The sequence below is a fragment of the Chenopodium album genome, chromosome 7 (assembly GCF_948465745.1).
Source record: "Chenopodium album chromosome 7, dcCheAlbu1.1, whole genome shotgun sequence".
Taxonomy (NCBI): Eukaryota; Viridiplantae; Streptophyta; class Magnoliopsida; order Caryophyllales; family Amaranthaceae; genus Chenopodium; species Chenopodium album.
In genome coordinates, this window is record NC_137840.1 from 61,555,399 (window position 1) to 61,580,262 (window position 24,864).

The 24,864-nt window shown below is 28.3% G+C and overlaps 4 protein-coding genes and 1 non-coding gene across 7 annotated transcripts; 3 read left to right on the top strand and 2 right to left on the bottom strand.

Annotated features, from left to right (window-relative positions):
• The first annotated feature begins 881 nt into the window (after positions 1–881).
• On the top strand, positions 882–5,266 carry LOC145638025 (uncharacterized). The gene is made up of 3 exons (XM_081688999.1): positions 882–1,004; positions 3,323–3,704; positions 5,026–5,266. The coding sequence occupies exons 2-3, from the start codon at positions 3,413–3,415 to the stop codon at positions 5,103–5,105; spliced, it is 372 nt and encodes a 123-aa protein (XP_081545125.1). The 5' UTR covers positions 882–1,004; positions 3,323–3,412; the 3' UTR covers positions 5,106–5,266.
• A 1,356-nt stretch (positions 5,267–6,622) lies between these two features.
• TRNAH-GUG (transfer RNA histidin (anticodon GUG)) lies at positions 6,623–6,694 on the bottom strand. Its single transcript has one exon. It is a non-coding gene; the product is annotated as a tRNA-His (tRNA).
• Positions 6,695–11,817: 5,123 nt separating this feature from the next.
• LOC145638027 (uncharacterized) lies at positions 11,818–16,718 on the top strand. 2 transcript variants are annotated; one of them, XM_081689000.1, is made up of 12 exons: positions 11,818–12,340; positions 12,900–13,196; positions 13,284–13,445; positions 13,596–13,775; positions 13,865–14,026; positions 14,149–14,317; positions 14,449–14,541; positions 14,801–14,929; positions 15,262–15,390; positions 15,928–16,081; positions 16,336–16,487; positions 16,594–16,718. In XM_081689000.1, exons 2-12 carry the CDS (start codon positions 13,131–13,133, stop codon positions 16,695–16,697), a joined length of 1,500 nt encoding a protein of 499 aa, XP_081545126.1. In that variant the 5' UTR covers positions 11,818–12,340; positions 12,900–13,130; the 3' UTR covers positions 16,698–16,718. The 2 variants fall into 2 exon arrangements, with proteins under 2 accessions (XP_081545126.1, XP_081545127.1); XM_081689001.1 differs by lacking the exons at positions 15,928–16,081; positions 16,336–16,487 and having other exon boundaries at positions 16,594–16,702.
• A 96-nt stretch (positions 16,719–16,814) lies between these two features.
• Positions 16,815–19,376, top strand: LOC145638028 (uncharacterized). 2 transcript variants are annotated; one of them, XM_081689002.1, is made up of 6 exons: positions 16,815–16,978; positions 17,437–17,616; positions 17,825–17,953; positions 18,144–18,287; positions 18,871–19,068; positions 19,157–19,376. In XM_081689002.1, exons 3-6 carry the CDS (start codon positions 17,900–17,902, stop codon positions 19,277–19,279), a joined length of 519 nt encoding a protein of 172 aa, XP_081545128.1. In that variant the 5' UTR covers positions 16,815–16,978; positions 17,437–17,616; positions 17,825–17,899; the 3' UTR covers positions 19,280–19,376. The 2 variants fall into 2 exon arrangements, with proteins under 2 accessions (XP_081545128.1, XP_081545130.1); XM_081689004.1 differs by having other exon boundaries at positions 17,825–17,926.
• Positions 19,377–20,240: 864 nt separating this feature from the next.
• LOC145640425 (protein FAR1-RELATED SEQUENCE 5-like) lies at positions 20,241–22,333 on the bottom strand. The gene is made up of 4 exons (XM_081691709.1): positions 22,266–22,333; positions 21,274–21,788; positions 21,040–21,179; positions 20,241–20,469 (listed from the first exon to the last, which is right to left on the bottom strand). The coding sequence occupies exons 1-4, from the start codon at positions 22,318–22,320 to the stop codon at positions 20,241–20,243; spliced, it is 939 nt and encodes a 312-aa protein (XP_081547835.1). The 5' UTR covers positions 22,321–22,333.
• Between the last annotated feature and the right edge of the window lie 2,531 nt (positions 22,334–24,864).

Genomic DNA, 24,864 nt, shown 5'->3' on the forward strand with positions numbered 1-24,864 from the left:
CATAAGTTCAATCCTCATCTGCCCAAGTTCCATCTTCATCTCTTGCAATTCTTCTTCTGCATTTTCTTTCTTCATTTGCAATTTCTTTATTTTTTCTTCCATCATACTCTTCTCCAGTTCAAGCTCAGCAATTGCTGTTTCCTTTTCAAATAGTTGAAAGCGCAGGTCATCAACAACAGTATCCCCAGAATTCCACTTGAAATAATCGCAAGTGCTGTCCTACAATAACACACACAAAGTAATTCAATTGCAATTTCCCATACATTGAGTAAAAACCCTAATTCGATTAAAATTCCTAAATCAATCAAAAACCCTAAATCAATTGAATACAAAATTAAACAGAGTTAAACATACAGGCCACAATGGACACCCATAAAATTTCATTCCCGAATTAGGTCCGTTTTTCACTGTTCGCAAAATTGCGTCCCTTCCACACTTGCACTTCATCTTTCTGCCATCCCTTGATGTAGAAGACGAACCAGAGCAACCAGAAACTTGTCTAATTCCAGACATTATAAAGCTTTGATTTTTAATTGCAGTGAAATTCAATTTAGGTGAGGTATGAAGATCGTAAAATTGGGGATTAATTGATTGCAGAGGAAAGAGAACAGGGATGAATTGATATATATAGGGTACAATTACCGGAAAGAGCCGTTGAAAAGAAGGGTAAATAAAAAAAATAAAAAAAGGGAGGAAAAACAACGGTCAGTGCCACGTAGGACAGCAACCTACTGTTGCAGGTTAGTTTACCTATTTGGCCGGATAAAATAGAAGGGGGGGCAAAGCTTGGATTATTGTACAATTATCGAAAGGTGGGATTATTAGAATTGAACCGGGCAAAGGTTGGATTATTGTAGTCAAATTTTCCAAAAAAAAAAAAAAAATCCAAACAAATAAATATAAAGTCAATACTGACGAAATATCAGTCTTGGCGGGCAGAGAGGAAACTCCATTTACAATCTTCTTGATTCACATTATTTCTTCAATTCTTCTACTATTGTCAGGTATTTTTTTCAAAATTTTCATCAATTTTTCTTTACTAAGGTACTCGAATTTTGTCTTTGAATTGCTCAACTTTTCTAATTTTGATGATTGTTCAGTTTTCCCTAATTTTTATAGGGTTTAACTTTCTCAATTTTGTTTTAATTTGATTAGTTTTGGAATTGTGTTCATCATCAATTTCTTGATTTCAGCAATACATGGGGCATACATTTAAGTTTTCTCAACAAATTATTTGATTGTCCAAATCTTTCTAAATCTAGCGGAAATGTCAAGTTTTTATGCAATGGATTGTTTCAACTGTATGCTTAAAATCTGTTATAGCATGAAGAGATGAGGTGACAGCATAATTACGTTTTTCTAAATTGAGCTTGTAAATGTGATTTTGGACCAGATTTTAGTTGTTGTTGTTGTTGTTTAGAGAGCCACAAGGACGGGGTGAGAATCGATCCTAGGATATTTTGGAATCGGAAAGGAAGCTCTAACCACTTGAGCTATCCCTCATTCTCACCAAATTTTAATTCTAAATTTTCAATGTAGAAATCTAGGTTACTTCTTTGTGTTAAGACAATAATTATAGACCGATAATTTATTCAATTGTGAGCTGAGTGAGAATTTCACAGACTATACTAATTCTATGAAACTAAGATACGTTACAGGAGTTGTTTGAATATATGTGTCAGGGTATTTATGATGTTAACAATCTCGGTTTTTGGGAAAATCTACAGTTTTTCCAACATCCCCTATTGGAAGTGACTTATTTTTGGATGAAGGAAGTTTATGAATAGAGTGGGAATGTGAGAATCAGTAACTTATCAGAACATTGGACTTATATTAATTGATGGTTTGCTACTTAGCTTAGGTCTTGCACACCCATTATCTCTTTCTTTATAATTTTTCTTGTAAGGAACCAGCAAAAGAATACTAAATTTATATTTGTGTTTCCCTTGAAAGTGATTTCAATGGAAAATCATTTTTCCCGAAATATGTATTATGTCAAAACTAACAAAGCCTAACAATTTGATATCCTTTTTTTAATTAGTGGTAAATAGTGAGAGCATAAATTGTGATTGACATTAGCTAGGTGTTGTTGCTTTGAGCTACTCATTAGTCATAAGAAAGAACAATAGGCTTAATTAGAATACTATTAGAGATCAGACCGTATTCCCCATCACGTACTCTAAAACAGCTTCTACCAACTTAAAATAGCAAAATTCATACAATTTGATACTCTCAACATCTAGGCCATGATGGACTGATGGTCTAACACACTAAAAATTGGGCATCTCAACGAAAATATAAAAGAACAGCTAAAGAACTAAGCTAAGAAGATGGATAGGAGGAGAGGGAAGGGATGTTAGGAGTAGGAAGGGGAATGTGAAATTCTTTCCTTTTGAAAGAGACATGTTTTTAACTCTTGGAAAATCCATTTTCTAGCTTTGGAGAAATTGTTTTCAACCCTTAACAAACCAAAGAGTGGAAAATGAGCAAATTATTTTCGACAAAACTAACGGAGCCTTAGTGAAGAAGGTTATCACATAATGAGCCCCCATCATTCTGAAGTTGTAAATGTACTACTGAAGAGGAATTGGGTGATTGATTAAGACTTCTTTGCTTCGTAAATAGAATCTTTTCTTTGCTATACAAATCATCTTTTGGATGTGACATTTTTTTTTGAAGCACTTCATACATATGTTGTTATGATTCAGTTTTTTTGTAAATAACTATAAGTTGCTCCTGGGGCAGATAGAGGATAATTTTTTTTATACATGAAATTATCAAAAAAGGGTGGTACTTTATAAGGTTTGCTTATACAAAGTATAAAAAGTGCTTTGTTTTAGTTTTCATATTAATTTATTTGGTTTGTTAATATTTTTATTTGATACTAACTAGTAAGAATTGAAAGTATACCTTTGTCTGGAAATAATAGTCACGTATTGTATTGTTTTGAAATGTCTACATAAAGTTGTCACATTTTTTTAGAATAATAGTGGATCATGTTTGGAACTTCCATTTGGAATGAAGAGGGGTTGTGGTGTAAGGTATAAAGCTATTTCATGTCTCTTTTTGTAGAATCTTATTAACTCCTTTAGTTTGATGATTTGGGACAATGTGATGACTATTTCTGGATAGCGAAATTATTAAATGGGGCACCAAAGGCTTGTCAGCTCATTTTGCTTTTATTTGTTTATTTATTTATTTATTTTTTTTAAAAAATTATTTTTTTATTTGAAGGGGAGGGACATCTAGATAATCAAGTAACTTGCAATTTTATTTGGTTTGTAAATTTACTAAATAAGATTGACATTATACTCATCATCAGGAAATTGCAAATCAAGTGGAGTCTGGGAGGCTGGAAGTTTAGCTGCAAATTTCAAATATTTCATAACTCCTGCATATTTGGCGTGCTTTAATGGCATCAAGGCGCAACGTGAAATACTCTCACCTTGCCACTGATGAAGATGGAGTAAACGATTACAATGATGATGGCCATATAAAGGGAAAACCATTCGATCCTCGGTTTGATTACACACCAAAGTGTCTTGACAAAGTTCCATGGAAATCAATTATTCTCGCACTGTTCCTTCTCTTCCTTGGCTCATTTCTTCTCTTTCTATCTTTTTTCATTTTCACTGGTCATATGGGAGGGGAGCGGTCTCAAGCATATGGTCTCCTTGCACTTGGAATTCTTTCCTTTCTTCCAGGTATTAATTAAGAGTTTTCTCCCTCACCCCCTGTATTTGTTGTCTTATCACTTCTTTTTGCTAAAGTACAGTATTTTAGGAAGTATTTATGTATTAAAATAAGAGAACCATTCTTGTTCTTTCATTTTTTGGTTTTCATGGTTACACTGTTTATAAGTAATCTCTTTATGGATTCCACACGAGGTTCTATGTTTTTTGTCCAAGGAATCCAGAATTAAAGAAAGTTAAACAAAATATGATGTATGCTCTAAGTTCTAATTTGTAGCAGTAGCAAAACAGTAGCCGATAATTTATGATATAATTTCTAGTTTTAGCCTATGATGTCAACTTCTCTTTCAAATGTTTTTAAGTGGTGACTGCTGCCTGCATCTCCAGCCAGTATCTTTTCTCTTTAAAATGACCTTTTGAGGTTGCTTGCTGGTGTCCATAGCCCATACTAGCTTCTTTATTTTAGCAGGGTAAGGCTACGTAGATCCAAACTTGCCCTTACCCTGCTTAGAACTGGATCTGTACTAGAAGTATTGGGGCAATGATGTTGTAGTTGTTGCAATTGAACTGCAAAGTCACCCTAGCATAATTCAGATGCTGACTGTTGGACGATTTAGTAACAGTCTACTTGGCTAGATCTTTATTAACTCTGATTTGTCCCCTTTCATAATTTTTCTGATATTTTACTTTAAGGCCTTTTAGCTGTTAGGTTAGGTTGTCAAGGAAGAATCCATGTTGCTTATCCCATATAAGCACTTGAGCATGAATAGAATTACCCAAAAAAAATCAGCAGCAATGGTTTCAACTGGTGTTTTTCTCATCTCGTGATTCTTTTTGCTAGTGTTTTTTTGTTCTTAAGGAAATGGAATTCTGAGATTGTATTAGTGATCCTGGAGCTAAGCTGAAATAGAGTTGGACGTATATGTATGAGTTTTTGAACTAATATGGGAGAAAAGGCCTGGTTCTGGTTCACCCCTGCTCGGCCCTTGAATTCCTCCACAGCATACACAGATGGAACATGCAACAAGAACTTTTATAGATTTGAATTATTCATTTCACATTTCTAAAATATTTGCCTGTCTTAAAAAAAAAAAAAAAAAAAAATAGACTTTTGGACATGACAAAAGTTTCATGACTTCCTCATCCAAGGAAGTAAAAGGGGTGGGGGTAGGAGAACAGGATGTCGAGCCTTGTGATTGCAAATGTACTATTTTAATTTTATGCAGCATTTGTACAGAATTATAGTTAGTAATGTTGAGGGTTTTTCATTTCAAATTTCTTCCTCGTGGCTTTGTTTGGTTTAATATTGTTCTGTGTTAAATTGTTGGTGCAGGCTTCTACGAGACCCGGATTGCATATTATTCATGGAGAGGTGCTGCTGGCTACCGTTTTGCAGCCATCCCTGACTACTGAGTCTTGTCCCTCAAGATTTGCACCTCTGGTTCATGTATCCACTTTGTATCTCCTAGTCTGGTTCTTGATGCTATATCACATGCCTGTTGTATAGAGCACAAACTTTTAGTAGTTTTGTACTTACAGTAGCATTCAGTATATTTACAAGTTTTTATCTTTAATACTGGTGCACAACGCAGCATTCTTTTTGTTCTGATTACATTTTAAACGACACTCAGCCCTAATTAAAAGTCATGCGCGCTGGGTTATGTAGTTTGTGTTCTCGTGTATGTTAGAAGCCAGTAGAACATTATCTCGGGTGCGTTAGCGGAAGAGGGTTTTGGAGGGGTTTTAAACGATCTGTCCTTGTATGGTCTATGGACAAGGGTGAACAAGTCTTTCATAGAAGAGGGTGTAGTGTGGCTCAATTGGTGTACCCTGAATTACAAGAGTAGAGTATTCCTGAGATTATTGTTATGGTGAGGAGTGGAAGTACACGTACTTTCGCGGCTTGTGCATCGCATGTCTGGCTTGAAGTTGGGTGTGTGTAGTGCATGTGAAACTGTCAAGAGTACATTGCTCTATTCTGGTGGGAGCACCATGTGTTCGGAATCAGCCAAGATTTACCTAATTTTTGGTTAAAAGACCAAAAGTATTCTGGCCCATCCGTGAAAATCACTAGGCATGGCATCTATGGCAGCAGGGCCGTCCCAACTATTATGGAGGCCTGTGCGGTTGAGATAAAATTAGGCCCTTTTTTTAATAAAATGTATAATACTCCCGAATATTTTAATAAGTGCTCTGATCCACTTGATTTTCACGAAGGTTTAGAACAAAGAAATAAATGTATTAAATTGATATTCGATAGAAACATGTTGAATTTTTTTTATGAAAGTATTAACAATTAGTTATTGTAGAGAAGAGAGAGAGAATGGAAAATATTTTTTTTTAAATAAAAATGATTCCGACACCAAGGCAAAAAAGTATTAAATTATTGTTACAATCTTCCAAAATATAGGCATGCTTATTAAAAAAAAAGGCAAAAAATAAAAAAAAAAGAACACATATTTAAAGATAGAGGGAGTATCTAAATCTTCTAAAATGAAAAATAGAGCACATATTTTAAAATAGAAGGAGTATCTAAACTTTTTTTTATTGAAAAAAAAAGAAAAAAAAAAGTATCAATGGGAATTGAACCACGTACCTACGTGGCCAAAGGCATCCACACTTAGTTATTACCACTGAGCCACAATAGATATTCTTCTAATTTTTTCCACAACTTATATAGGACTACAAATTAATTTGAGGCCCCAAAAAGTGTTGGGCCCTGAGCGGTTGCACAGGCTGCACACCCTAAGGGCCGGGCCTGGATGGCAGCCATGGCGGCCTTATCCTAGCCTTTTAGGAAAACCATAGACTCGTATGTTTTTTTTCACTAATTAATTTTCTATTCGTCTCATCCTTCCCTATTATAGCAACTCAACAGAAGTTAATACTCCATTTGCCTGTAAATTTGAAAAAAATAAAATAAAAAATTTTGTGGCTGCTGGGATTCGAGCCCAGGTCTCCACGGCCACAACGTGGAATTCTTACCACTAAACTACAGCCACAAGGTTGTGAAATTTTGTAGAATATTTAATATCAAATAATATACCACTACATTGTTGAATTGCAATTCCCCTGTTTGTATAAAGCCTTAGATTTATTTAAGTTTAATAAAAGTGAATAAAAAAATTGTTTAATCAAAACACATAGATACTGACGATTTTGCCATTAAAATCAACAATTCAACCATAACCATCACATGGTAAAAATTATAATAATTTAAATGCGAAGAAATTTCACTCCATAGATTAACCAATGAACATAATTGATAATGATGATGTTTTAATTCATTTTTTGTATAAAAATAAGTGGATTCCAATTCAAGATTTATGGGATATTCACAGTAATATGGTTTCATATTGTACAAGTAACTACGTACTATCCTCAAGACCTCAACTCTCAACTCACTAAACTATGTCTTTTTTTTTAATTTATTTATTATGAGTTCTCATCTATTACGCACTTTAACAATAATATTTTTGTTCTAAGTAGATTTTATAATAGATTTTGAGATAAATGAAATATGATTCAAAATAATAATAATAAACCAAGTACACATTTATTGACGAATAGAGAAATTTATTTGTTTTTTTTTTTTTTTAATAATAATAATAAAAAAAAAATGTATCAAGCATTATTATTGTATTTTCTTTGGCCTTTGGTGACAAGAGTTCATAGTTTAGAATTGAATATATATATATATATATATATATATATATATATATATATATATATATATATATATATATATATAGGGGAGGGATCCGGTAAGAACCCCTCCTTATATAAGAACCTTAGTTATATAAGAACCAATCTCATTCGTAGGATTATATTAGGATGAGCGGTCAGGATTAAAACCAAAAACCCTCCCCCAACCGTCCAAAATCTTCTCTCTCCACAAATTTTCAATCCTCTTTACTTTCTCTCTCCTCAAATCCTGTAAATTGAAGTATTTTCTTCAAATTTCGCATGAATTTCGCATAACCAACCTAAATTGTTCAAATCAAGTACGTTTTTTTTTTAGATTTTATTCAAATTTCGCATGATGTTCAATTTTTTCTTAATTTCGACTTCAATTTTTAGATTTCTGTGTGATTTTTGTTCCATTTTTTTTTTATTGTTTTGTTGCTTTCGATTTTTTGATTTCATCTTGCAATTTCTATTCGATTTTTTTGGGTACGATTATTAAGTCCTATTATTCAGTTCGAATTCTATTCTGATTTGATTTTCGTTAATTTTCGGCGATTTTAGGGTTCAAACTCAGTGATTTTAGGGCTGGAATTTCAGCGATTTTAATGTTCGAATTTTAGCGATTTTAGTTTCGAATTTCAGCAATATGGGGTAATTTCACCGCTGCTCTTGATTATTAGATAATTTCAGCCCATTTTTTCGATTTTTTTTCTTTTTGGCGTCATTTTTAGTGAGTGAAGGTGGAGATCGAGGGTGAGTAATGGTGGTGCGGTGGTTAGGAGCAGCGTGGGGTGCTACTGAATGGTGATTTGGTGGTCCGCGGCTGCTTGTGGTGTTGGGTGGCTGTTTGTTGTGGCATAGAATAGTCGTCTCTTGTTTATACTCGTACTCATATCTGCTCATATTGTTTGCGTTTTCTAAAGAGAATGCTAGTATTTGTATTAGCTTGGTAATTTGGCTTACTAATTTTTTGAGATTATATGAATTTGATTGTTGGGTATATATATATGTGGAGCCATGATGAGTTGATGACCGACTAATTGGATGTTGTTATTTATATATGTAGTTGGGTATCTTTATTCTTGATTCCATGTCATTTTAACTAATTATCATATCTTGGAATTAAACTAGATAGCTTGGTTGATTAAGCCACAAATTTTGCTTAGTTATTGCAAGAGTAGTAGTGCACGAAAAGTGAAGAAAACTAATCTTATTATAAATTTAGAATAATATAGATTTAGAACAAAAAAAGATTAGAACATAAGTAAAAAATTTAGAACATATGAAAAATTTAGAACATAGAAAAAAATGTTTAGAACATAGGCAGAAAAACTTAGAACATAGGGGAAAAAATTTAGAACATAGTCAAAATTTTAGAACATATATTTTGATTATTAGAGAAAAATTTAGAACATGGGTATAAAAGTTTTCAATATGGGTATAAGATCGAGTTTAGAACATAGGATAAAAGTTTAGAACATAGAAAAAAAAAAGTTTAGAACACAACAAAAAAATTTAGAACATAAGAATTTTAGAACATAGGGAAAAAAGATTAGAACATAAGTGAAAAAAATTAAAAAAAAATTATAATATAGGGAAAAAAAATTAGAACTTAAGAAAAGGTGTAGAAAATAGGAAAAATAATTTAGAACATAAAAGAAAATCTTGAATCTCCAAAGTTTCCATTTGTAGATGACCTTCCACATGAGGTGGGGTGGCGGTTAGGAATGTGTTTTTGGGCCCTATTACCTCCGCACTCTTTGGCATTACCCTGCTATCTACTCCATGTTTGGATGGGGTTGGAAAATCTTGACTTTTGGGTGAGGGGGGAGTCTTGTGCTGTTAAAGCTTTCAAAGCTCTATATGTTTAGCTGTATTTTATTTTTGGAGGGATGATAGATGTGTATGTGATAAATCTATAGAAAAATGTGTACATCCGATATTGGACATGTAGGTGTATCGAGGAGAGTCCATGGAAAATACTGAGGCATTTTGTAATATCGTAGGGTGATTGAACTTATTACCGTATCAAATATTTCGTACGTGTTTATACTTGTATAATTGATGCCTGAAATGTAGTTGCTATTCAAAGCCATGAAAAATATTGATGATGCTTTCCTTTGTGACTTCGTCCATCTAAATTGATACGATTTTGTTGTAGAATTGTACGTTATATTGCTTTTGAATCAATTACTGAGACATTTCATTGTATGTTCGGTTTCATGTTTTTATTAGTAATGGCTATATATCTCTATGAAGTTTATGTGAGCACTTGAGTGGTTGGCATCAATTTTTTTTTATTGTTTATTGATATATGGTTATTTTTATCAAGTCCTACAACTCTTGTTGTTACTAGATGCCTGTAATTATAAATTTTTGCTATTTTCAGCATGTTCTAAACTATTTTCAGCATGTTCTAAACTATTCTTATGTTTAAAATATATTACTAATGTAGGAATGTTACTAATGTTTTTTATTTTATAAAATTTCAGCAAAATGAAAAACCAAAATGAAGAAAAATCAGAAGAAGAAATTAATATTATACCGGATGAAAAAATTACTTATGGAAGAAAAAGGTAATTAAAGTTTTCCCTTATGTTCTAAAGTATTTTTCCCTTATGTTCTAAAGTTTTCTATTATGTTTTATTATATTTTTTACTTATGTTCTAAAGTTTTCCCTTATGTTCTAAAGTATTTCTATTATGTTCTAATATTTTCTATCCATATGCTCTAAAGTATTTCTATTATGTTGTAAAGTTTTCCCTTGTTCTAAAGTTTTCATTTATGTTCTAAAGTTTTCCTTATGTTCTAAAGTTTTCTATTATGTTCTATTATATTTTTCACTTATGTTCTAAAGTTTTCCTTTATGTTTTAAAGTTTTCCCTATGTTCTAAAGTTTTCTTTTATGTTCTAAAGTTTTCAATTATGTTCTATTATATTTTTCCCTTATGTTCTAAAGTTTTCCCTTATGTTCTAAAGTATTTTTATTATGTTATAAGTTTTTCTATTATGTTCTAAAGTATTTCTATTATGATATAAAATTTTCTATTATGTTTTATTATATTTTTCCCTTATGTTCTAAAATATTTCTATTATGTTCTAAGAGTAACTATTATGTTCTAAAGTATTTATATTATGATATAAAGTTTTCTTTTATGTTCTAAAGATTATCATATATGTTCTAAATCATTTATATTTGATTTTAAAGGAAAGTTGTTGAAAATGATGCGGAAGTAATTGACAAAGCTGAATTTGAGAAACATGTGCAAAGTCAGAAACAAAAAAAAAGTGCCAAGCTTTCATCAAGGATTCAACCAACTAGAAAAATGAAAACAAAGGAAGAAGAAGAAGATGATGATGATGAAAATGATGATTTACATGATATTAATGATGAGATGGATGAACCAAAGTTGGAGGAGAAAGATGATGAAAGAGATGGCGTGAATGATGATAGTAAAAAGGTTCTAAATTATATGCTAATGTCATAAATTGCATGTTTATATTCTACATTTATAAATAATATGTAACTTTATTAATTATATACATATGTTCTAATACATTCATGTTTATGTTCTAATACATTCATGCTTATGTTCTAAAGTAAATGTTTTAATTAATAAGTAAATGATTTTTGTAAGTTAATTCTTACATTTCTAAGTTGATGTTTTAATTATATACATATGTTATGTTCTAAACTTTAATTTTTATAACAATAATTTATCTACTAATTCAAATTCTTTCTAATGTTTTACTTTTTTCAGGTGGTTTTGAAAAAAAATCAGAAAAATAAGAAAAGAAAGATTGAAAAAGAAAAGGATGATGAGGATGTGAAAATAATCAAAGTGGAAAAAAATAAGAGATCGGCTTATCAAAGAGTTACCGCTAAGGAATTGATGAAACAAATTTTGGTAAATCTCTCTGATAAGCATAAACAAGCTATTCAAAAAATTGGATTTGATGCTTTTTTGAACTTGGATGCACCACATTATGTGGATTCTTGGTAAGCACTAGTGTTCTAAAGTTTTCTCATATGTTCTAAAGTTTTCCATTATGTTCTAAAGTATTTCTATTTTGTTCTAAAGTTTTCCCTTATGTTCTAAAGTTTTCTCATATGTTTTATTATATTTTTCCCTTATGATCTAAAGTTTTCCCTTATGTTCTAAAGTATTTCTATTAAATTCTATGATTTTCTATTATGTTCTATTATTTTTTTGCTTTATGTTTAAAAGTTTTCCCATATGTTCTAAAGTATTTCTATTATGTTCTAAAGTTTTATCTTATGTTCTAAAGTTTTCTATTATGTTCTATTATATTTTTTCCTTATGTTCTAAAGTTTTCCCTTATGTTCTAAAGTATTTCTATTATGTTCTAACATTTTCTATCCATATGTTCTAAAGTATCTTTATTATGTTCTAAAGTTTTCTATCCATATGTTCACATGATATATGTTCTAAAGTTTTCCATTATGTTCTAAAGTATTTCTATTATGTTCGAAAGTTTTCCCTTATGTTCTAAAGTATTTCTATTATGTTCTATGATTTCTATTATGTTTGAAATTATTTATATTACATGTCAATCTTTTAAAGTACTTTTATTTTTTGTTTTTATTATTTAAATATCATCTATTATGTTCTAATTCTTATAAAATTCTAATTAATGTTCTAAAGTTTAAATATCATGTTAATTTTTATTTTTATTTAAATTCTAATCTATATGTATTTTGTATTCTAAACCTTTAATTTAAATCTAGGTTGACACAACAACTTCTTTCGAATTTTGATCCCAAGAGATGTTGCTTGATGCTACCGGGGAGAGAAGAAGAAATACTCTTTGATGAAATTGATGTTCACATGACATATGGATTGCCAATGGGAGATATAGCAATTCTTGATACAATAGAAAACAAGAATGAATGTGCAAATTTTATGCAAAAATGGAGAAAAAACTTTAACCTTAAAGTGGTATGAATATTTTTATGTGTACTTGTATTCTAAACGTGTTATTTGGCTTATGTTCTAATTTTTTTTAATAATGTTCTAAAGTATTTTTTATTATGTTTTAAGATTTTTTATTATGTTCTATTATATTTTTCCCATATGTTCTAAAGTTTTCTATTATGTTCTATTATATTTTTCTCTTATGTTCTAAAGTTTTGCATTATGTTCTAAACTATTTCTATTATGTTCTAAAGTTTTATATTTTGTTCTAAAGTTTTCTATTATGTTCTATTATATTTTTTCCTTATGTTCTAAAGTTTTCCCTTATGTTCTAAAGTATTTCTATTATGTTCTATGATTTTCTATTATGTTTGAAATTATTTATATTACATGTCAATCTTTTAAAGTACTTTTGATTATAAAGTATTTCTATTATGTTCTAAAGTTTTCCATTATGTTCTAAAGTATTTTTGCTTATGTTCTAAAGTTATTCTGATTATGTTCTAAAGTATTTTTGCTTATGTTCTAAAGTATTTTTTTATTATATTCTAAATTACCTATCCATGTTCTAAATTACTTACAGGGTGCTCCAACAAATGCACAATTGATTAGTAGGATTCAAAAGGTGAAGGAGGTAGATAAATAACAAAAACAAGTTTCGGATGAATTCATTTGGAATTTTTTGGTTTGTGTGGTTAATAGTTGCATCCGTTCAACTAATAACAAGCAACTATACATTAAGTTTTTGTATAGTTGCAAGGATACAAAGAATATAGTTAAGTTGAATTGGTGCAAATTTGTTAAGGAGCACTTGATGGAAACTACTAAGAAATGGCTAGATGGAGAATCTTTCTTTACGGGTCCTTTAATCTTTCTTATGGTAAGTTCTAATGATGTTCTAAATTATATATCTATGTTCTACTTTACATATCAATGTTCTAAAGTATTTCTAATGATGTTCTTTTAGGTATCCTATTTTGATCGGGTACAAAGGAAGGGGTTAGAGATACCACGTCAAGTTCCATTAATATCATTGTGGAACCAAGAAAGGTTCCATACAAGATTGAAGTTTGAGAAAGACCTTGGATTTGGAAAAGGAAAAGTACTAGAAAGAATGAAATTGAATGTGGTACGAATTTTGTATATGCTTATGTTCTAAAGTTTATACTATATGTTCTAAACTTTGTAATATATGTTCTAAAGTTTATTATCGTTTTATATTTATCTATACAATATATTTATGCATGTATTCTAAAATTTATAATGTATATTTAAAAAGGGATTGGAAAAAAGGCAAGAGAATGACAAAGGCAAGAAGAAAGAGCAACCCTTGACAATTAGAGAAAAACAAGGGGAGAAGAAAGTAATTAAAAAGCAAGAGAAAGACAAAGGAAAAGAGAAAGTTGTGGAAAACCAATCAATGACATGTGATTCTATCACGTCTCCAAATGATATGATGGTATAATGTTTTAATATTTTTTTTATTAATTTATTTACTTATTTCTATAATATTTTAAATATTCATTATTTTATGTTCTAAATTCTTAGGATTTTTTAAGCAAATTTGGAGATTTGGCAAAAAGTCTTGCATCGAATGTAAAAGAGATGTATAGCATGTTGGAACAAGCAAAGGATATCTTTGTTGAGGAAGAAACAACGGGGAAAATGCATCATCTTATAGACAACATTTGGTGCAAGTATACCACAAAGGTATAATAATCATGTTCTAAACTATTTTCAGACTATGTTCTAAAGTGTAATTTTTATATTTATAATAGTTCAACATATATAAATGTCTTATTGGATTCTAACTTATGTATTCTTATATATAGCCATTGGTAAATCAAGAAGAAGAAAAGCAACAGACAAAAAGTCCTTCCATACTTAGTCAAGATCAACATTTCTTCGATGAACCGACATTCATAGAAGAATTGGATATGTTGATGAACATTGCATGGAAGAAATTTAATGTTGAAAAGTCACCAAAGTCATTGGGACATGGTAATTACATGTTTAATTTCTAAATTATACCTATGTTCTAAATTATGCTCTTAAATCAAGTGTTTATGTTCCAACTCAAATCTTTATGATATAGTTAAGTTCTAAAATTGTGTTTTGTAATTATTATGAAGATTTGCCATCAAATGAAGGAGAAAGAGAAAAGAACAACAATGAGAGAAATATCAATGAAAAGATAGATGATAGTATCTCTTCACCTATACTTGGTAATTTCCAACTATTTTCCAACTCATTTCTTATTAATGTTCTTTTAATTAATTGATTTTAAAAAGGAAAAATACTAAAAAAAATGAAATAGAATATTTGTATATGCTTATGTTCTAAAGTTTACGCTATATGTTTTAAAGTTTAAGCTATATGTTATATGGTTTGCACTTTATGTTATAACGTTTATGTTAATGTTCCAACTCAAATTCTTATGATACAATTATATTATATGTTGTGTTTTATAATTATGTTTTCAAGATAAAGAAGAGAAGCAAGACCAAGGACAAGAGGATAATCAAAAAGAAAGACAAGAGGCAAAGGAAGGAGAAAGCCAAAAGGAGAAGGAAGGAGAAAGAGAAGAGGAGCAAGAAGGAGATTTGGCAAAAGGTTATGATCTAAAGTATTTCTATTATATTCTAAACTAAAGTTTTCTATTATGCTCTATTATATTTTCCCCTTATGTTCTAAAGTTTTCCCTTATGTTCTAAAGTATTTTTAAAAGGAAAAGTACTAAAAAAAAAATGAAATAGAATATTTGTATATGCTTATGTTCTAAAGTTTACGCTATATGTTCTAAAGTTTACGCTATATGTTCTAAAGTTTAAGCTATATGTTCTAAAGTTTGCACTTTATGTTCTAAAGTTTATGTTAATGTTCCAACTCAAATTCTTATGATACAATTATAATCTAATATTGTGTTTTATAATTATGTTTTCTAGAACAAGAAGAGAAGCAAGACCAAGAACAAGAGGATAATAAAGAAGAAAGACAAGAGTCGAAGGAAGGAGAAGGACAAAAGGAGCAAGAAGGAGAAAGACAAGAGGAGCAAGAAGGAGATTTGGCAAAAGGTTATGATCTAAAGTATTTCTATTATGTTCTAAACTAAAGTTTTCTACTATGCTCTATTGTATTTTCCCCTTATTTTCTAAAGTTTACCCTTATGTTCTAAAGTATTTTAAAAAGGAAAATTACTAAAAAAAAAAAAAGGAAATAGAATATTTGTATATGCTTATGTTCTAAAGTTTACGCTATATGTTTTAAAGTTTACACACATAATAGTGCACTTTATGTTCTAAAGTTTGCTTAATATTTGTATTTTTATTATGTTTTAAGATTTTCTATTATGTTCTAAAGTTTTCTATTATGATCTATTATATTTTTTCTTTATGTTCTAAATTTTTCCCTTATGTTATAAAGTATTCCAATTATGACATAAAGTTCTCTATTATATTCTATAATATATGTTTGAAATTATTTATAGAACATGTCAATCTTTTAAAGTACTTTTGATTATAAAGTATTTTCTATTATGTTCTAAAGTATTTCTATTATGTTTAATTTTATTTTTTTCCTTATGTTCTAAAGTTTTCCTTTATATTTTCAAGAACAAGAAGAAAAGCAAAAACAAAGACAAAAGAATAATCAAGAAAAAAGGCAAGAGGCAAAGGAAGGAGAAAGACAAGAGGAGCAAGAAGGAGAAAGGCAAAAAGAAAATGAAGGAGAAAAAGAGGCAAAAAAGAAAGTTGAAGCAAAGAAAGGGTAATCAATGTAACTTATTAATAGGAATATTTAATACATTGGTTTTGGTTTAGAACATATGTTGGACGATTTGGTAAAATCTTAATATAGGATTAATGGTTTGTGTTTTCTAGTTATATATATTGGTTTTGATTTGGGTTTGTTATTAGTATTTCAAATATGTTCCAAAGTATATATGTTTATGTTCTAAAGTATTTCTAATTATGTTCTAAATTACTTGCCCATGTTCTAAAAGTAATTTTGATTTTGTTTAGACAAAAGAATAAGCTTAAAATTTTCTTGCGTACAACAAAGAAGAAAACGAAAAGGAATGACGACACACCAAAGACACCAATTCCTCCAAAAAAGATGCATAAAGATATTTCACCTCCAAGCTTCAATTTGTTGATGCCCTCACCAATAGTTGGTAAGTTTGACTTATTTTAACTTTATTTTTGTTATATGTATATTGGAAATTTATTATATTTATTATGTCAAAAGTTCTTTTAATGTTCTAAATTTTTTGAATCTAGATCATCCACCTACATTGAATGAAGAAGAAGAGGACAACAAAACCAAAAAAGAAAAGAAGAAGCATGTTGAAGAAAAGAACAACAAAGAGAATAAGCAACGCTAATTAGATTTAGGCTATGGTGGTTGTTTGATTATTATTTGATTTTAGTTGTTGATTGTTTTTTTTTTTTTTTTTTTTTTTTTTTTTTTTTTTTAAATTCAATTGAATAGGAAGCAAGAATAAGAAAAAGAAGAAGAAGAAGAAGAAGAAACAAAGAAAAAAAGAGGAAAGGATAAGCTTCCAATGTACTTGCGTTCGCCTTTTATGGTTACTCATGAATAACTCTTCAACAATGTAGATCATAAAATGATAGCTGAGTATGCTTTTGCTCAAGGAGATAACGCGTAAGATTTCATCCATCTATATTTATATGCTTATGATAAAAGTATTTGATTATGTCATAAAATATATATATTTATGTTCTAAATATTGTATTTATCTTCTAAAGTAGAAACTTATGTTTTAAAATACATGTTTGAAATTTCCATCTTCGTTTTCTAATCAAATTCAATTTTGATGGTTATATTTTTTCTAAGTAAATGTTCTAAATGTTACAAGTTTATGTTCTAAAGTACTATGCTTATGTTCTAAAGTTGTATGTTTATGTTCAAAATTACGTGCTTATGTTCAAAATTATGTTTTGATTAATATAGTTTATGTTCTAAAATATTTCTGGTCATGTTCTAAAATTTAGTTCTAAAGCACTATGCTTATGTTTAAAATTATGTGCTTATGTTTTAAAGTATTTTGTTTATGTTCAAAATGTTGTTTTAATTTAATGTAGTTTTTGTTCTCATTTTAGGGAACTTTTGTATGCTGACAAAGCGGCAATTGTGATTAGGAGAGATGAGATGGATAGTCTTTCAGGATGTAGTCACATGTTCAACAATATGCAGATGCTTATGCTTTCATATTAAATTGTGAAAACAAAAGGCGTGGTGTAGACAAGAAGAGTAGATTTTTTTTCTCTACTGAATGTTATGTATGTTCTAATTATCTTACTATTATATTCTACATTACATGTCAATGTTCTAAAGTATTTCAAAAAATATTCTAAAGTAGTTCTGATTTAGTTCTAAATCACATGTCAATGTTATAAAGTATTTCTAATTATGTTCTAAATTACACGTCTTTGTTTTAATTATATGTCAATGTTCTAATTACTTGAGTTTTAATTTTTTTTTTTCCAGCTCATTCTTTGCACTGAAAAATACATCAAAAATACTGAAAGTTGGGAAGATAGAAAAAAAGCTTTGTTTCATCAAATGAAAAATGAAATGACAAATGCCGAGGTAACAACATTTAACAACTTTCAATTGGTAAGTTTTTTTTTTTTTTTCTTTATATAGTGTTCTATTTATTTTTATTGAGTTCTAAATTACATGTCAATGTTCTAAAATATTTCTAATTATGTTCTAATTTATTATTATAATGTTTTAAAGTTTATGATTATGTTGTAAACACATGTTTGATTATGTTCTAAAGTCTCTGATTATGTTCTAAACGTAGGTTTTCTTTCCGGCTGTTTTACCGGATCACTATTATTTGTTGTGCTTCAACTTTATGGAAGGTATTCTTGATGTCATTGATAACATGATTCTTCCACCAAATGTTTCGGTAGAAGACAAATATGGGGATGATTTTACAAAAATGGTAAGGTGTAAAGGTTTGATTTAGTTAATTATAATTTTTTTTTTTTTATGCTATAAAGAAATTTAGGAACATTGATATCATATGGAACATTAACCTTATTTGGAACATTAACATAATTTTAAGTTATTTTTATTATGTTCTAAAGTTTTCCCATATGTTTTAAAGTATTTCTATTATGTTCTAAAGTTTTCAATTATGTTCTAAAGTTTTCTATTATGTTCTATTATATTTTTCCCTTATGATCTAAAGTTTTCCCTTATGTTCTAAAGTGTTTCTATTATGTTTTTCTTTATGTTCAAAAGTTTTCCCATATGTCCTAAAGTTTTCTCATATGTTATAAAGTTTTCCCTTACGTTCTAAAGTATTTTTATTATGTTCGAAAGTTTTCCCTTATGTTCTAAAGTATTTCTATTATGTTCTATGATTTTCTATTATGTTTGAAATTATTTATATTACATGTCAATCTTTTAAAGTACTTTAAATTATATATATATGTTATAATTTACATATCAATGTTCTAAAATAATTGTAATTGAGTTCTAAATTCCATGTCAATGTTCTAATTATATTATTAATTTTTTAGTTGGAAGCATTTGGTGAATTTTATGAAGAAGTTGATAAGAAGAGTGCAATTATTTCCACTTATGAAACAAGAAATGTTAAGATGAGATGGAAAAACAACCAGAATAAACATGATTGTGGAGTATTTCTGTTGAAGCACATGGAATCCTATGAAGGCCAATGTCAAAAACAATGGAATTCAGGACTAGAGAAGGATAATGTAAGTACAAAACATATATGTTTTAAAGTAATTCTTATTATGTTCTAAATTACATGTATATGTTCTAAAGTCATTTTTTTTTGTGCAGTTTGAGCAAATGAAAAGGTTACGAGTGGAGTATTGTGGGAAGATTATAACATCTGAAGTAAATGAAGAACGGAAAAGAGTGTTGAAGATGGCTAGAAAGTGGTCAAAGATCAACAAATTTTGATATTTGATTGTGTAAATCTCAAGTATATATAATAGTAATTTTTTGTACAAATATATGATTATGGACATAACTGTTTTGAACATGTGTATATTTTGAAACATTAATATCATTTGGAACATTAACCTAATTTCAAGTTATTTTGATTGTGTTCTAATGTATATAAAGTAATTCTTAATATATTCTAAGTTGCATGTGTATGTTCTAAAGTAATTCTTATTATATTCTAATTTATTATTATAATGTTTTAAAGTATTTAAGTTGTTACTTGCAAAATTTGCGCAAAATAAATGGTTCACATTAGTTGAAAAATATTATGTTATCTCATACTCATCCAACCCCATTCTCATATTATAATATTGCCAAAAATTATGTTAATAAAAGAATAAGAGTTATAATATAATCATGTTATATTATAATTGTAAACATAAGAATATAGAGAATAATTGGACAAAAAATAATATGCATTATGTTCTCAAAATAATAAAAAAAATGTATAAAAGAAAAATTTACACAAAAATTTTTCCATGTGTTATTTCCTTAAAATAAAAAGTCCCATGCGGTTGTACGAATAGCATAATCAACCTGAAAAAAAAAATTAATAATTAGAACATAAACACATTATAAATTTTAGAACATATTTGATGCATTTTAAAACATAAAGTATTAAGTTTAAAACTCAAAGTATTTATATAATATGTTTTAAAGTATGTTGAACATGTGAACATGTTTTAAAGTATCTGAAATACGCTGGAATCCACATATCACGTATGTTGAACATGTGAGCCAACCACTCATGATCGTTCAAATTGAATTCTGAAATAACTTTGTTCCACTTTTCTTCAAATTCTGCTGGCTCAATCTCTAAATGCCAAACACATGCACAAAGATTTTTCAAAAAATCAGTTTCTTGGGTAATTGTCCGACCTATTTTTTCAGGCACCTTTTTCATAATATGCCACATTCAAAACCTATGTTCTGTAGTTTGAAAAACATTACGAACATCAACTTTCATTGCAGGGTCTTGATCGGTAATCAAACACACAGGCTCATTATTTCCCATTGATTTAAGAAAAGTTTTGAAAACCCATTCGAAAGATGATATATCTTCATGAGCTACAAAAGAAGCCGCAAAAGTAACACATTTCTTATGGTGATCAACTCCAGGAAATGGACCAAAGATCATATTATATCTGTAACATACACAAATTATATATGCAGAAAATATTAGAACATAAGGATTAACTTTAGAACATAAAGGTAAATTGTGTAGCATAAAGGTATACTTTAGAACATTAAGGATAAACTTTAGAACATAAAGATAAATTGTGAAGCATAAATGTATACTTTAGAACATTAACGATAAACTTTAGAGCATAGAAATTTAATTTAATTATTAAACTTGCCAATATTTTAGAACATAATGCATCTATGTTTAGTATATCAGCAATATATGTTTAGAACATTAGCAATATATGTCTAGAACATAAGATATACATAATTTAGAACATAAGAAATATATGTTTAGAACATCAAAACATGATAGATATTAATTTAGGAACATAAAAAAATCTACATTTAGAACATCACCTGTTTGTTTGGAACGTTGTATCAAAAGATACCATATCACCAAAAAGTGCATAATTTTTGCGACAAATAGGATCAGCCCATAAAGCTCTACAAAGTCTACCTTCTTCATCAACATCATAGTAAAAAAAAAGGCACTCCAAAGCAATTTCTTATTTTGAAAGTTATCCACAAACATTTGGGCATCTGATCCAGCAATATAAGCCTTCAAATCTCTATAAAAGTTTTTGAAATCTTGTTTAGATGCACCAACATTATCATGTGATCCAGCTAATTCTTTCATCATTGTATAAGACCTCACAGGACCAACATTTACCTGTGTACAAAAACAAAGAGAAAGAAAAATTACTATGATTAAAAATCAACTTTAGAACAAAGAAAACAATATTTGGCACATAAAAATAAATCACCTTTGAATTATCAACAATCAACTTCTTATGCATAATATGCATTTTTCTATTATCCTTTTGAAATTTTGCACAACTTGGAGTATATAAACAATGATTATGTTCTTCTTTGAATTGACTAACAACATATTTTCCTGCATCATATCTCATACATATGTGAGCATTGCATCCTACACGAGTCACTAAACGTTTCCTAGTAATACGAACTTTTCCTTCTTCATCAACAGTTTGTTGAGCAATAGTTTTTTTTGTTGCCTTGAAACCTTCCTTATTACAAACTCCATATTGAAAAACAATTATATCTTTGTTATTCTTCTTCCTTGTAGTAGTAGATTTCCTAGAAGTAAACCCAGCGGCATTTGCATATGCTTTATAAAAACTAAGACCCTCTTCGGGATCTTTGAATATCATCCCCAAACGAGGTTTTAACTCTTCGGGAACACTTGGAATCCATTCCTTAGTGGTACCACCAGGGCTAAACGATCCAACAACCTCAGGAGTACGATAAATAACACCAACTGCATTAGAACATAAAGAGAAAGAGAAACATACATAGAAAACTTTAGAACATAATGAAAAAAGTTTAGAACATTAAGAATAAACTTTAGAACATAGTAAATTACTTTATAACATACATAATAAAATTTAGAATAAAGTGAAAAAATTTAGAAAATAAAGAATTACTTTAGAACATAACTAGAATTTTTTTTGAATATTAAACAAATTTTGAACATAATCAACAAATTTACAAAATTACTTTAAAACATGTAAGTAAATTTTAAAGTTTAGAACATGTAAGTAAAGTTTAGAACATGTAACTAAATTAAAATAGAATAAAGTGGAAAAGTTTAGAACATAATGAATTAATCTAGAACATTAAAACAACTTTTAAACATAATCCACAAATTCACAAAATTACTTTAAAATATACAACAAAGTAAAGTTTAGAACATGTAAGTAAATTGAAATTAAAGTATTAAAACAATGAAAATTACCTGAATGAGTAACAACGGAAGAAGGAGAATTATCTTGAACATCATCTAAATCCATGAATATGCCAAAACCTAATTATCATAAATACAAATTGTAGTAAAAAACCAATCTAAAATTACTTATAGAAGAAAAAGGTAATTAAAGTTTATGTATTATTTTTCCCTTATGTTCTAAAGTTTTCCCTTATGTTCTAAAGTATTTCTTTTATATTCTAAGATTTTCTATTATGTTCTAAAGTATTTCTATTATGCTATAAAGTTTGCTATTATGTTCAAAAGTTTTCTATTATGTTCTATTATATTTTTCCCCTTATGTTCTAAAGTTTTCCCTTATGTTCTAAAGTATTTATATTATGTTCTAAAGTTTTCCCATATGTTCTAAAGTTTTCTACTATGTTCTAAAGTTTTTCTTATTATGTTTTAAAGTTTTCTATTATGTTATAATGTTTCTATTATGTTCTAAAGTTTTCCCTTATGTTCTAAAGTATTTTATTATGTTCTAAAGTTTTCTATTATGTTCTATTATATTTTCCCCTTATGTTCTAAAGTTTTCCCTTATGTTCTAAAGTATTTATATTATGTTCTAAAGTTTTCCCATATGTTCTAAAGTTTTCTACTATGTTCTAAAGTTTTCCCTTATTATGTTCTAAAGTTTTCCCTTATGTTCTAAAGTATTTATATTATGTTCTAAAGTTTTCCCTTATTATGTTTTAAAGTTTTCTATTATGTTATAATGTTTCTATTATGTTGTAAAGTTTTCCCATATGTTCTAAAGTTTTCTATTATGTTTTATTATATTTTTTACTTATGTTCTACAGTTTTCGAAAATATAAATAACAAAATGGAAAATCGAAAAAAAAAAACTGAAAAATAAAAACAGAGGAAAGAACGAGGAAAAAAAAACGAATTAAAAATAAAAAATTGAAATCGAAAATAAAAAACTGGAAAAAAAAAACGAAAAATAAAAATAAAATACTTGAAAATAAAAATCGAAAAAAAAAATGGAAAATGGAAAAAAAAAAAAACTGGAAAATATAAAAAACAAAATGGAAAATCGAAAAAAAAAATTGAAAATAAGAAATCGAAAAAAATGGAAAAATCGACAAAAAAAAAAAAAACTGGAAAATAGAAAAAAAAATCGTAAAAAAAAATTGAAAATAAGAAATCGAAAAAAAAATGGAAAATCGACAAAAAAAAAAAAAAAAAAAACTGGAAAAAAAAAACTGAAAAATAGAATAAAAAAAATGGAAAATCGAAAAAAAAATCGTAAAAAAAAATTGAAAATAAGAAATCGAAAAAAATGGAAAATCGACAAAAAAAAAACTGGAAAATAAAAAAAAAAAAACTGGAAAATCGTAAAAAAGAATCGAAAAAACAACTTGAAAATAAAAAATCGAAAAAAAAAACTGGAAATTAAAAAAAAATATTATTAAAAATCGAAAAAAATAAAAAACCAAAAAAATAAACTTTAAATCGCCAAAAAAAAAATTCAACAAAATCGAACCAAATATAAAAACAATTGAACTTAAAATGGCAAAAAAAAAAAAAAAAAAAAAACTTACCAAGTTCTTGAGGTAGAGGAGAGAGAATAGAGAAAATATTGAGGAGAGAGAAAATGTTGAGGAGAGAGAAAATGCTAAGGAGAGAGATTTAGGGTTTTCTTTTATTTAAAGATTGAAAAAGAGTTATTAAAATTACAAAAATGCCATTACTAAAGGGAGATTTTAGATGGTTAGATCAAAATCATTGAACGGTTGAGATGGATTCTTATATAAGATTGAATTCTTATATAGAGGAGGGTTCTTATATGAGCCTTCCTATATATATATATATATATATATATATATATATATATATATATATATATATATATATATATATATATATATATATATATATATATATATATATATATATATATATATATTTATTTGGAATGGTTCATAATTTAGAATATTGTTCCAAATTAAACATCCTTTAGTCTTTACTAATAATGTGTAAAGTCCAAGTTTAATTTCATAGTGACAGAATATATCATCAGCAATTTTGTGTCGTTTTAGGGATGGGGTGATACATGGTGGGAATGGGATGACATGTATTGGACATAGTGTTTTAGAAATAGTAAAATTGAATTGTCAATTTCCAAAACTTCTAATTTCATAAAAGCTTAATTGGTTAGGTTCGCAAGTTCTTAACAAAGTGGTTGATCAGTGTGAGATTGTTTGTGATTCTAGTCATGATAATCATTGTCAATTTTAACTTTTGAGATTACACTTGTTCTACTTTAACACCTTTATTTTTATTATTATTTTTTTGAAATATTTATCAATAACTTGGGCCAATTGATCAAATTGGTAAATAAAAAAGACCCTCAGCGACACTTTGGTAAAAAAATAATTCCGGCGACAATTTGGAAAAAAATTAACCCTAAGCGACAATTTGGTAAATAAAATTATCTCAGGCGATATTTTACCCAAAAAATACAAAAATTTCCAACAAATTACTCGTGAACACTTAATTTAGTTCGTTTTTCGTGGTTATTTATCAATCCTTTTTTTTTTTTTTTTATAGAAATAACAATTTCAAGAAATTACATGTTTAG